The sequence below is a fragment of the Heptranchias perlo genome, chromosome 13, assembly GCF_035084215.1.
Source record: "Heptranchias perlo isolate sHepPer1 chromosome 13, sHepPer1.hap1, whole genome shotgun sequence".
Lineage (NCBI taxonomy): Eukaryota > Metazoa > Chordata > Chondrichthyes > Hexanchiformes > Hexanchidae > Heptranchias > Heptranchias perlo.
In genome coordinates, this window is record NC_090337.1 from 59,477,981 (window position 1) to 59,491,569 (window position 13,589).

General features: G+C 47.5%; 1 protein-coding gene across 2 annotated transcripts in view; it reads left to right on the plus strand.

The window, feature by feature from the left end:
- LOC137331634 (adipolin-like) overlaps positions 1-2,415 on the plus strand; it is a 184,470-nt gene extending 182,055 nt beyond the window's left edge. For both annotated transcript variants that reach the window (XM_067995562.1, XM_067995563.1), the window contains exon 8: positions 774-2,415. In XM_067995562.1, coding sequence (XP_067851663.1) covers positions 774-872 — 99 coding nt within the window. In that variant the 3' untranslated portion in view covers positions 873-2,415. The remainder of the gene's footprint in view (positions 1-773) is intronic.
- The last annotated feature ends 11,174 nt before the right edge of the window (positions 2,416-13,589 follow it).

Genomic DNA, 13,589 nt, shown 5'->3' on the forward strand with positions numbered 1-13,589 from the left:
ATGTGAACCCTCAGGACTCTCTGTTCCTGCACCCCCTTTAAAATGTACCATTTAGTTTATATTACCTCTCCTCATTCTTCCTACCAAAATGCATCACTTCACACTTCTCTGCATTAAATTTCTTCTCCATATCCTTTACAACTCAATAATATCTTTTTGTAGGTAGAATACCAAAAATTGCACACAGTATTCCAAATGAGGGCCTAACTAAATTCCGTGCAAGGTCATTATCTGATATTCAATTGCTCGAGATGCACCTGGTTAGCAGCTTCAGTCTGACTGGGAATCTAACGTGGGATTATGCAGCATCTCCAACACACTTCCCCTTCAATATAGGGTTGCCAACCCTCCAGGATTGCCCTGGAATCTCCAGGAGTTAAAGACTAATCTCCAGGACACTGCTGCAAGCAACCCAGGAGAAAAATCATAGGGGCATTAAAAAAAAGTGTTTTTAAAAAAATTTCTTTGAACACTTTTGTTTATTCGTTATAAAAAATGTCAGATATGGACAAAAAGGCTGTTGACCGACAGTGAAGAATCATCCAATCGGGTAATGAAGAGTCTATTCACTTTCTGATTGGCGTAGGAAGGTGACTCACCATGAAGATGGACGTGTCGGGCAACCAATGGAGGGAGTGTGTGGGCGGGGCATGTGATGTAACCTCCAGGAATACGTCCAACCAGAGTTGGCAACAACTGTTTCAATAGCAAGTTTCCTCCCAAAAGCTGACTGAATTGAGTCCCTGGTCCTGACACCTCTCTTCTCTCCACAGGCCATGCAGTACATCTCTGTCTTTGTTGACAACAGATCCGGCTCTCCTGTCACCATTCAGAGCGGCTCGGATTTCACAGGGATCCTCCTGGGCACGTAGAAGCAGCTGGTGTATGGGATACTTGGGCGTGCTCGACTCCCCTCTCTCCTCCTCTCCCGCTCTCAGACTCGTCTTGCCCCTCCTTCCCCTGCATGTTGCGTCGACCAAGAATCTACTCCCAAGGTCGTGAGGGCCGATAGTAAAGAGCACCCGGGATGGCAAGACATTAACCAAAATTTTCTGCCACGGATCTCTGGGGATGTTCTGGAGAAATCTTTCTTTTCATGTATTTTAAAGACATTATTTTCCCTGAGTGAGTGTCCAGCCTGTTGGTAATTCGACTGTGATGGTTATCAAAACTCTTGTTGATGTCAGGATGCGGTTTGCGACGCAAAATTGGCTTGCGATTTGCTTGCGACCTTGACGTGTTTTAAAATAAGGGGCTGCCCCTTTGCAAAATTGGGCACACAATGTTTTTTTCACAAGAGTGACAAAATGGGGCATTCTCCCACTATCCCTGCAATGCTGCAGTTTCCCACTCCCACCCATTCCTATACTTTAAAATGATCTTCCCAGGCCGACTGCAGAGATTTGCCTCACCTTTCCAAATATTTTGTCTCTTTTTTTCTCCCCCCTTCCTTCCTCTCCTCCTCCACCCCTGAAGGTGCTGCCTTGTTGCTGGGGCCAAGTGCTACAGGTGCCAGTGACCCTCCAGCACCATACCCAAGTGGCCAGGCTATTCGACCACTGAGAAGCATCACAGCTGAGCCCGATCCTGCGCTCAACCGATGCCCACACACACACTGGGCAACGATCGGCTGTGGGAACCCTGACTGGTTTTCCACTCCCTTTCCTAAGGTGCTGAGGCCAACCGATGCCCTGGCTGAGATCAACTAACTCAGCAGAAACCAGGAGGGTTTGAGTGGGGGGGAACAGATCTTATAGAAGACTGTAGGAGAAGAACATGATATGGGAAAGAACAGAAAGCTGCAAGGCAGGAATGAACCTGCCAGTTGGCCTGCTCCCCAAGTAGGGCTCAGGATATGGGCAATGGTGCCAATAAATAGATAACAGACCCATGAACTACTGACAGTGTGGCCCTACCGAACCGCCATAAGTGAGATGGACAACACTGTTACTGCTGGATCTGGCAAAGGGAGAAGTGATAGTGCCCTAGCACTTGTTCTTCAAGGCACAGATAAATTCCTTGGGCTTTGCATCCAATTGCTCATTGTTTGAGCTTAGGTCCCAAAGGCTTTGGCTTCCAGAGGGGTTTGGTTTAACCAAAAGAAGTGAGTGGAGGTCCCAAACAGATCTTGGAGATGGGGTGGGGGGGAATTGCGGATCGACCATGGGGTCTGGAACTGAACCGAACTGAAGAGGGACCCAACATGCGAACCTGTCAGCTGACCAATAGGAGTCTTGATCTGGTTGGCATGGTGACATGGTGATTTTGCTCACACAGGGCTGTCTGCTCTGATTACAAGGTGCAAGCAGGCACCAGAGGTGCTGTGATCTGATTGGCTGACACTCACATCCTGGTTTATGCTGCTTTAATCTGTAGTGTTTATAAAGTGTTAATAAACATCATTCTGAAAGGAAAGGCCTATGTGTTCGACACGATAATTCAGTAAAAGTGAGAGCCTCATCAGCTGACATTTCAAACTATTTATATGAACTTTGCTTCTCGCCCATAGACCTCGGAGCCAGCTAGGGTCAATTACATCCGAATCTCTCGATTAGACTGTAACTCACTCCCGGGTATCCATTATTCTATTTATAAACCATCTGAACCCCTCGATTAGATTCCAGCCTGTAACTCACTCCCGGGTATCCATTATTCTATATATAAACCATCTGAACCACTCACTTAGATCCCAGCCTGTACCTTATATCGTTCCTATACAGCTATCTGAAGGGGCTGCTCCTCAACTTTTGGCTGCACTTCAGCCCTACGCTCCTGATTTTTGGACACCCGCTGCGGAGGGGGGCAGGTAAGTCGGAGGACCTTCTCGTGGGTCTGCTCCTGGGCCTAGCCAAGATGGCGATTTACAGGTCCAGGATGGGCACGACTCGTGGGAGTGGTTGTCCTGGCTGTCTGCCTCTCTTCTGAGGTATCCTCCATGCCCGGGTGGCCTTGGAGTGGGAACATGTGGTGTCTGCCAGTATGCTTGAGGCCTTTCATGACCGGTGGGCACCGTTGAGTATAGAGTGCCTTATAGGCACTGATAACATTATGATTTAATTGGGGAGGTTGCCTTTACTTTTATTGAGCTTCTCTTCGTTTGTTTGGACCATATGTTTCTTTCTTATATTAATGGAGCCCTAAAAGGGGCACTTGTGCTGATTCTTGTTTGGTGACCCTGGGGCAACCCAGTGTCACCATTATTGGTCCATCAAAATAAGCCCAGGTATCCATTATTCTATATATAAATCACCTGAACCCTCGATTAGATTCCAGCCTGTGTCTCACTCCTGGGTTTCTGTTATTCTATATATAATCCATCCAAACCCAGCCTGTAACTCATTCCTATGTATCTGATTCTATAAATAAACCATATGAACCCCTGAATTAGATTCAAGACTGTAACTCTTCCAAGATATTAATTCTGTATAAAAACAAATGAAAACCCCTTGATTAGATTCCAGTTTGTAATTCTCTCTCAGGTAGCTGTTAATCTGTGTGTAAATCATTCAAACCCCTCCATTAGATTCCAGCCTGTAACTCATTCCCCGGTGTCTATTATTCTATATATAAACCATCTGAATTCCTCAATTGGATCCCAATGTGTAGCTCACTTCAAGATAACCAGTACTTTATATATAAACAGTCCAAATTACTCAATTAGATTCTAACCTGTAATTCACTCCCAGGACAAAAGAACTTTAGAAGAGAATCAGATGCCCTCATGCACTGGGTCTCTATCTCAGCTATCGTCATGAGTCACTGAAGCAAGCAGTAACATTTGGTGACAGGTTGGTAATTGAGAAACTGCCTCTACCCTTTAGTTATCTCCGTAGTGTGTAGGCTGTGGGTGGAGCTGCCTAGCACCTGGCTCTCACTCCTCCCTGTCAATGTCTGTTAAACACAATAGGGTAGATTTGCGTCTGGTAGATTTCCTGTTCTCAGGACCCAGACTCGCGCCCGCACCGAGAGGCCCGAGGATCAGCAGGTATTGGTCCTCGGGCCTCAACTACATGCTCGGGGGCGAGCTGCTGGTGCCGGTCGTGTCTCCGCAGGCAGCTTGGCTGTCGAGAAAAATCAATTTCGTGCCGCCTGCCTCGCCGGCAGTGGCCCTCAGGCACGTTCCAGGAGCAGAGTTGGAGCGGGCAACAGGACGAGGTCAGGGGGCGGTGGGAGGACTCCTGCTCCTCCTGGCTCCACAGAAAGGTTCTTATTTAAAAAAAATCAAATAAAACTTACCTTTGGTTGTGGCCGCAGAAGAATCCTGAGTCCATTGGTAACAAGTTTTGTTGAGGGGTCCTTCAACAGGTGTTAGGCCCCTTATTAACATATTCAAATACCTGTGTTAAGCGGCTATCCTGGGCGCCTAAAATATGAGCCCGTAAATTTAGAAGTGGGCCCAAAGCCTGCGCGGGTCGGAAGCAGCCTGTCACACTGCTAAATTGGTACGCTTCGCGTCTGTTACACGCCCGAAAAATGGGCGCAACGTGTACCAAATTCTACCCCAATGATTCTCCACTTACCCAGCCATCTTAAAGTGAACTTGTCTTTCATTCATGGACATCAAATATTTGACAACAGTAACGCTTCTTCCAACAAGTACACTTTATGTTAACAGAGTAACTGATGGATTAAGACATGATCTGTAATCTAAGCCTTTCCCTCCTCTCATATTCCTGTTTCTCTCTTCCTGGCTCTCTTGTAATAGGTACAAGATTCTCCAGCTGGGAGAGTTAGTGGAGTTAGTGGGTAGGTTACCTACTCCCTGCAACAAGCACTAGATGGCGTGGAAGCAGCCTTCACATAAGAGGGAGTATCCACTTGGGCCTCTTGTAGACGGTGGGACAAGGTGTGCTGGTGGTGGACAAGGCGGGCACCTGAAATGGAGGGCTAAAGGTAGAGAAGAAAGGGAAATAAAAGATGATGTTCTAACTAGTGTCCTACTTGTTAGGAGTACGTCTTCAGCCTGAATAACTAGTGTGGATGAAAGACGTTGGAGACAGTTGGAGGAAAATTGCCACATTGTTGACTAAATTGTTGAATGTCACCTGCAAAGGATCTATGAGCACTTGCTAATGTCACTAAAATCCCACATCCTGATTCGATACCTTACACGACACACCTTCGATTAATACTCCAACCACTTTTCCTGTGTTGTATGGTCAAACTTTAGTAAATCATCAACTTTGCTTCCAATTTCCACCCTTCCCTCGCCTTCACATGGTCCATCTCTGACTTTTCCCTTCCGTTCCTCAACTTCTCTATCTCCATTTCCAGGGATAGGCTGTCAACCAATATCTATCATAAGCCCACTGACTCCCACAGCTACCTTGATTACACTTCCTCCCAACCCGCTTCCTGTAAGGACAGCTACAGGTGAGGTGCCTGAAGATTGGAGGGTAGCAAATGTTGTGCCTTTGTTTAAGAAGGGCGGCAGGGAAAAGCCTGGGAACTACAGACAGGTGAGCCTGACATCTGTAGTGGGTAAGTTGTTAGAGGGTATTCTGAGAGACAGGATCTACGGGCATTTGGAGAGGCAGGGACTGATTAGGAACAGTCAGCATGGTTTTGAGAGAGGAAAATCATGTCTCACGAATTTGATTGAGTTTTTTGAAGGGGTAACCAAGAAGATAGATGAGGGCTGTGCAGTAGACGTGGTCTACATGGACTTTAGCAAAGCCTTTGACAAGGTACCGCATGGTAGGTTGTTACATAAGGTTAAATCTCACGGGATCCAAGGTGAGGTAGCCAATTGGATACAAAATTGGATTGACGACAGAAGACAGAGGGTGGTTGTAGAGGGTTGTTTTTCAAACTGGAGGCCTGTGACCAGCGGTGTGCCTCAGGGATCGGAGCTGGGTCCGCTGTTATTTGTTATTTATATTAATGATTTGGATGAGAATTTAGGAGGCATGGTTAGTAAGTTTGCAGATGACACCAAGATTGGTGGCATTGTGGACAGTGAAGAAGGTTATCTAGGATTGCAACGGGATCTTGATACATTGGGCCAGTGGGCCGATGAATGGCAGATGGAGTTTAATTTAGATAAATGTGAGGTGATGCATTTTGGTAGATCGAATCGGGCCAGGACCTACTCCGTTAATGGTAGGGCGTTGGGGAGAATGATAGAACAAAGAGATCTAGGAGTACAGGTTCATAGCTCCTTGAAAGTGGAGTCACAGGTGGATAGGGTGGTGAAGAAGGCATTCAGCATGCTTGGTTTCATTGGTCAGAACATTGAATACAGGAGTTGGGATGTCTTGTTGAAGTTGTACAAGACATTAGTAAGGCCACACTTGGAGTACTGTGTACAGTTCTGGTCACCCTATTATAGAAAGGATATTATTAAACTAGAAAGAGTGCAGAAAAGATTTCCTAGGATGCTACCGGGACTTGATGGTTTGACTTATAGGGAGAGGTTGGATAGACTGAGAACTTTTTTCCCTGGAGAGTAGGAGGTTTAGGGGTGATCTTATAGAAGTCTATAAAATAATGAGGGGCATAGATAAGGTAGATAGTCAAAATCTTTTCCCAAAGGTAGGGGAGTCTATAACAAGTAGGCATAGATTTAAGGTGAGAGGGGAGAGATACAAAAGGGTCCAGAGGGGCAATTTTTTCACTCAAAGGGTGGTGAGTGTCTGGAACGAGCTGCCAGAGGCAGTAGTAGAGGCGGGTACAATTTTGTCTTTTAAAAAGCGTTTGGACAGTTACATGGGTAAGATAGGTATAGAGGGATATGGGCCAAGTGCAGGCAATTGGGACTAGCTTAGTGGTATAAACTGGGCGACATGGACATGTTGGGCCGAAGGGCCTGTTTCCATGTTGTAAACTTCTATGATTCTATGACTCTATTCCCTTCTCCCAGTTTCTCCGTCTCCATCACATTTGTTCTGACGATACCACCTTCCACACCAGTGCTTCCGACATGTCTTCCTTTTTCTTCACCTGAGGATTCCCCTTCACTGTAGTTGACAGGGTCCTCGACCGTGTTCATCCTATTTCCTGCACTTCTGCCCTTAACCCTTCCCTTCCCTCCCAGAACCATGATAGGGTCCCCCTTGTCCTCACCTTCCACCCGACCAGCCTCTACATTCAACGTATCAACCTCCGCCATTTCCGCCACCTCCAGCACGATCCCACCACCAAACACATCTTCCCCTCCCCTCCCCTTTCAGCATTCCGAAGGGACCGCTCCCTCCGTGACACCCTGGTCCACTCTTCCATCACTCCCAACACCCGCTCTCCTCCCCACGGCACCTTCCCGTGCGAGCACAGGCGATGCAACACCTGCCCTTTCACCTCCTCCCTTCCCACCGTCCAGGGCCCCAAACAGTCCTTCCAGATGAAACAGCGGTTTACTTGTACTTCTTTCAATTTAGTATTCTGTATCCGCTGCTCACAATGCGGTCTCCTCTACAATGGGGAGACCTAACGCAGATTGGGTGATTGCTTTGCTGAACACCTCGCTCTGTCCGCAAGTGTGACCCTGACCTGCCGGTCGCTTGCCCTTTTAATTCCCTGTCCCACTCCCCCTCTGACCTCTCTGTCCTCGGCCTCTTACACTGTTCCAATGAAACTCAACGGAAGCTCGAGGAACAGCACCTCATCTTTCGATTAGGCACTTTACAACCTTCTGGACTCAACACTGATTTCAATAACTTCAGATCATAACCACTGCTCCCATTTTTCCAGTCAGCTAGTGCTTGTAATGGTTCTGCTGCTGCCATTTACAGCTACTCCTGATCAATCTTGATCCTGATAACCTGTCCCATTACCACCTTCCTTGCCTTGCACCATCATCCTTTTTGTCATTTAATCACTCGTGCCCTCTACCCGATCACAGAGCTTCCCTTTTGTTCTTTCCTTCCCTCCTCCACCTTTCTCTGGCTCTGGACTTGCTCAAAAACTTTAACTCTTTAACATCTTCCAGTTCTGACGAAAGGTCTTCGACCTGAAACATTAACTCTTGTTTCTCTCTCCACAGATGCTGCCTGACTTACTGAGTATTTCCAGCATTTTCTGTTTTTATTTCAGTAAATCGTGACAGTCCCTGCAGGAATTCCATTCATTCAAGCTGGAACTGTTTTCTCTCTGCTTCCGAGATTCCAATTTTTCTTGCGATCCAGTTTCTCCCTGCGTGTCTCTCTCTCAGGCCTGTCGCTCACCGACCGAGATAATAAGCAAGCTGTGTGCTAGAACAAAATGCCTGCCAGAATTCTCGGGAAAGATCGTCACATGTGGCTGTCTGTGGCCCCGAAAATCTCGGGGTGCAACCCAGCCGGGATGAGTCTGCCAAGACCTCTGCCGCTGACCCCTCCCCCCAAAGGTTGCAGGGTCAGGGGAAGGTTCCTTAATAATCATGCCAATCGTGGGGGCCGAGAAAGTCCGGCAGAGTTAGTGGAGTCAGGAAGAGTTGTCGGTTCCCCCATTCCCCTCCCTAAGTGAGGGTGCCCACAGCGTTGACAAATGCTTTTAAATGCTTTGGGGGTATCAGTCCTTGATCGTCGCATGGATCCCCAGGCGGTCCCCATTTCCACCCCTGTCGCAGAGGTATGCCTAGTCTGACCAGGGGGACTTCCACCAACTGTACAATAGATCCCTTTCTGGCCCCCCGAGTGTGGGAACTTCCAATCTAGAGAATCCCTGCCCCCCCCCTACCTCGCTATCCCTGCTCTTCTCAAACGATGATGGCCCTGTCTTAGGGCGGGCAGCGTCTCCTCTCCCATAGGCCATCTGGATTCTTCGAAGCAAGACCAGGATCAGAATGGCCAGGAACTAAGCCTGGGCCCGGTGTATCTGGATACCAACCTAGTTCCTGGCTGTTTCTGATGAAGTCCCACCAAAATCACAGCGATGGTACGTTGGAATGGCTGTGGATCTTTAAAGGAGGGCCTTTATTTCTACTGATGGTTAATCCAGTTCAGTCTTTCCATGAGCTGCTCTCAGCTAATGCCCTGTGTTACTGACTGTATCTCTACTGATGTTAATCCAGCTCCCTCACACTGTCACTCACTAACCCCTCCCCCAGCACCCTGTGTTACTGACTGTATCTCTACTGATGTTAATCCAGCTCCCTCACACTGTCACTCAGTGACCCCTCCTCCAGCGCCCTGTGTTACTGACTGTATCTCTACTGATGTTAATCCAGCTCCCTCACACTGTCACTCACTAACCCCTCCCAACCAGCGCCCTGTGTTACTGACTGTATCTCTACTGATGTTAATCCAGCTCCCTCACACTGTCACTCAGTGACCCCTCCCAACCAGCGCCCTGTGTTACTGACTGTATCTCTACTGATATAAATCCAGCTCCCTCACATTGTCACTCAGTGACCCCTCCCATCCAGCGCCCTGTGTTACTGACTGTATCTCTACTGATGGTAATCCATATCCTTTGACCTTGAGTCACTCACTGCCGGTATAATATTTGGCGAGGTCTGTGAGGAGATGACCAACTGGACCCTCTTTGTGTGTGGAACTGGAAAGTGCCTTTTCTCTTCCTCCCTGTTAAACTTTTGTGATGGTAAGAAAACTGCGAGGGGTGAAAGCAGACTATTCCCATTACTGGGCGGGAGCTTTAAGTCAGTCACCAACACGGCACGAGCTGGTGAGCTCAGTGTTTACAAAGAATGTGGACTGACTGGGGGAGGGGCCATCAACTCAGCGATGGGATGGGAGATTCCACTCAGCAGCTCTATGATAGCACAGATGAGATCAGCACAGGAGATAGCCTCCGTATGGCGCCTGAAACTCTTGCTAGACAGAACATACAGTATCACTGTGGTCCTGGCAAACACACCTCCTCCTGCAACACGATTGTCAGCAATCGAGGCTCAGGGCTTCTTAACCCTGTCCCATTCAAATAGCCCCAGCACTGCAGGGACACTGTCCTCTCCTTTTTGATGGAGGGGGCGGGGGATGGGGGAAGCCTTTATGCCATGGTTGATTAAGTGCCAGATCATCGACACAGATACCACCATCACACGAGAGGACACCACCCACCAGGTGCATGGTTCATACTCCTGTGACTCGGCGAACGTTGTCTACCTCATACGTTGCAGTAAAGGATGCCCCAGAGCATGGTACATTAGCGAGACCATGCAGACACTGCGACAACGGATGAACGGACACCGCGCAACAATCGCCAGACAGGAGGGTTCCCTCCCAGTCGGGGAACACTTCAGCAGTCAAGGACATTCAGCCACCGACCTTCGGGTAAGCGTACTCCAAGGCGGCCTTCGAGACACACGACAACGCAAAATCGTCGAGCAGAAATTGATAGCCAAGTTCCGCACCCATGAGGACGGCCTCAACCGGGATCTTGGGTTCATGTCACGCTACACGTAACCCCACCAGCGAACAAAAGTTATCTGTTTTTAATATAAAATCGGGTCATTCTCTGTCTTTCTCTTCCTTTCGGATGTTTCTCCCTCTCTCTGTCTTGTGTTCTGGCCGTTTGTGTATTCGGTGGTCCTGTAGATAACACCTCTCTGTCTGAACACTTTGATTGCCTTGACAACGGGCAGTTGGAAAGATTATCTGTAATCACCAGGTATTGTTCTCTGACTATAAATGCGAAACGTTCAAGGAATTCCACACTTCACCTGACGAAGGAGATAATCTCCGAAAGCTTGTGATTTTCAAATAAAATTGTTGGACTATAACCTGGTGTTGTAAGATTCTTTTCATTTGTCAACCCCAGTCCATCACCGGCATCTCCACATCATGGTTGATTAAGGAACAGTAATCACTTCATCACACATCAATCCCAGGTCGTTCGCTTTTGGATTCAATTGTTTTTTTTCCCTCTTCTGATTGTGTTGCTCTCTCACCTGAAAGTGCCAATGCTCGCTGAGGGAGGGGTTTTACAGTTGCAACAGGACGCCTTTCGGTACCTCAGCCCAGGTCTTATTATTCACATGTGACCCCCCCCACCCAAGGCAGTAGAGTCAGTCGGCAATTTGACCACTGGGACTTCATAACAGAGTCTGCCCTGTTCCCTCTCGATGTCTAAATACGCACACTTTCCAGTAGATAGTGATCGGGAGCTTTTATTGCATGGGATTCTAGGATTCTAACCAGACTTTTGGGACTCTCACACTGTGATTCCATCCGCTTTTCCGTGAAAACCAAAATCTAGTGTCTTTGATAATTATAGTGATTTGAGGAGAGTGAAAGGCCAGAGATTAGAACCTGGTTCACCCCACGTGGGAAAAATGTTCTGAAGATATTGCTTTGCGATCTCTGAGGGAAATTGAGGAAGGTTCCAGATCAATAGCTTATTTACCAATAACAACTCAATAATGGAGCACAAAATACATTTCAGCAGAAGTCAAGACCACAAGGTTTGATCTTCCTTCCAAGCACCAACACTACTATCTCCCCATTATAGCACCTGACTGATCCTTTAATAAGCCCAGTGCCCTGGCCTGGCCCATGCTCTCTGGTGACCCGTTCCAGTTTTTGGTCACCCTTCACAAAAAGAAATATTTCCTGAAGTCTGTCCTGAATTTGCCCTTCACAATTTGACCCTGCCCCCCTCCTGTCCTGCTACATCTGAAGATATAGTTTTAGATATACGGGGGGTATAAATCCATCTTGGGCAGTTGTGCCTGAAAGGGTGGCAGAGGCAGAAACCCTCACCATGATGAAAAAGTATTTGGATGTGCACTTGAAGTGCATAACCTACAAGGCTACGGACCAAGTGCTGGAAAGTGGGATTAGGCTGGATGGCTCTTTATTGGCCAGCACAGACACGATGGGCCGAATGGCCTCCTTCTGTGCCGTAAATTTCTATGACTCTATAATGGGCGATAGTGAATCGGCAGCCCGATCCTTCAATGGAAAAGAAAGTCGGGCAGAGTGTAAAACGGGCTGCCGATTTGCTATCGCCTGCTGAGTGCTGCCGCCGAAGATAAATTTATACCCCTCTGTCTCTATCCTGTTAACTATCTCACACGCCTCTGATAGATCTCTTCCTGAGGCTGAAGAGCTCCAACTTAACAAGGTGTTCCTCAGGCCTCTTCCTGCTGACGCTGGGGATCAGTCTCGTTGCTCTCCTCTGCAGTGCTGGAGGAGATGGTAAACCCCAAGAACGCCTCCTCATGTGCTCCTAGTGGAACAACACAGTCCTCAAAGGATGGCAAAAAAATATCAGAACAAATTCAGAGACTACTTTCAGCCTGTCCCTTTAATTTTGGCAGCCACTGAAGCACAGCATTGAGACCCGGAGCTGGGTTTACACAGAGAACAGCCTATCCCTGACCTAGAGCTAACGGGAATACAGGAATGCTGGTCACAGGGCCTAGTGAGACCCATTCACCCCTATTTTAATGTTATTTAAGTAACCTGGGGGTGCAAGGAAGCTCTGACCTGGCAAAGCACAACTGAAAGTACCTGATTAGGAACACTTGGGGTGCACAGCAGAGGAAAATCAATTCTTACAGTCTCTGATCGAAGAGCAGCTGTTGACGGAACTCTATACACCACCCAAAGGGGCAATGGCACAATGAACAAAACTATTGGAGGGCCATCAAGCCTAACAACTCTGCACTGGTGTCAGCTGTGGCTCAGAGGTGGCACTCCCACCTCTTGAAATCAGGAAGGTCATGGGTTCAAGTCCCACTCCAGAGGCTGAGAATATAATCTATGCTGACAGTGCAGTACTGAGGGAGTGCTGCAATGCTGGAGGTGCTGTCTTTCAGATTAAACCAAACCAAAGCCCCATCTGCCCTCTCAAGTGGATGTGAATGATCCCATAGCACTATTTTAAAGAAGAGCAGGGGAGTTCTCCCCAGGGCCCTTACCAACATTTATCCTTTAACCAACATCATTAAAAGCAGATTATCTGGTCATTATCATATTGCTGTTTGTGGGTCCACACCTCCTGCACAAATTGGCTGCTCCGTTTCCTACATTACAACAGTAACTACACTTCAAAAGTATTTCATTGGTAGTAAATTGCTTTTGGGACGTCTTGAGGCCATGAAAGGAGTAATATAAATGCAAGTCTTTCCTTCTTACTGAATTCCTATCATGTGGAAGAAATCTGACCTTTAACAAGCAGAATCTTAGCAGTTTAACACCTCAGTGAACAATGGGACAATGACCTGAGTCTTCATGTTTCCTGCCTGTGACTACTTTAACGCATGCCGACTATCAGAAATGCCTGTCATCCAATCTTCTGCTTCCTACATGTTAGCTGTGACAGGTTACAAAATTTCACACCGCTGAGGACAAGTCATTAGCTTTCCAAACCCATATAAAAGAGACACTACCTGGAAGACCCCTTCAGCTATTTTGGGGTATGCCATTTGGGACATTTGACTATGTTAAAGGTGCTGAATAAATGCAAGTTGCTGTTGTTGTTAAAGAGGAGTTTGGGTTGTTAGATAATTACTGTACTAATTTAACTTTGGCACTAATGTCAGTCTTGGCTCAGTAGAGGCACTCTCGCCTCTGAGTCAGATGGGTGTGGATTCAAGCCCCACTCCAGAAACTTTGAGCCCATAATCTAGGATGGCATTTCAGCACTGCACTGTTGAAGGGGCCGTCTTTTGGATGAGATGTTAAACCGAGGCCCCGTCTCCTGTC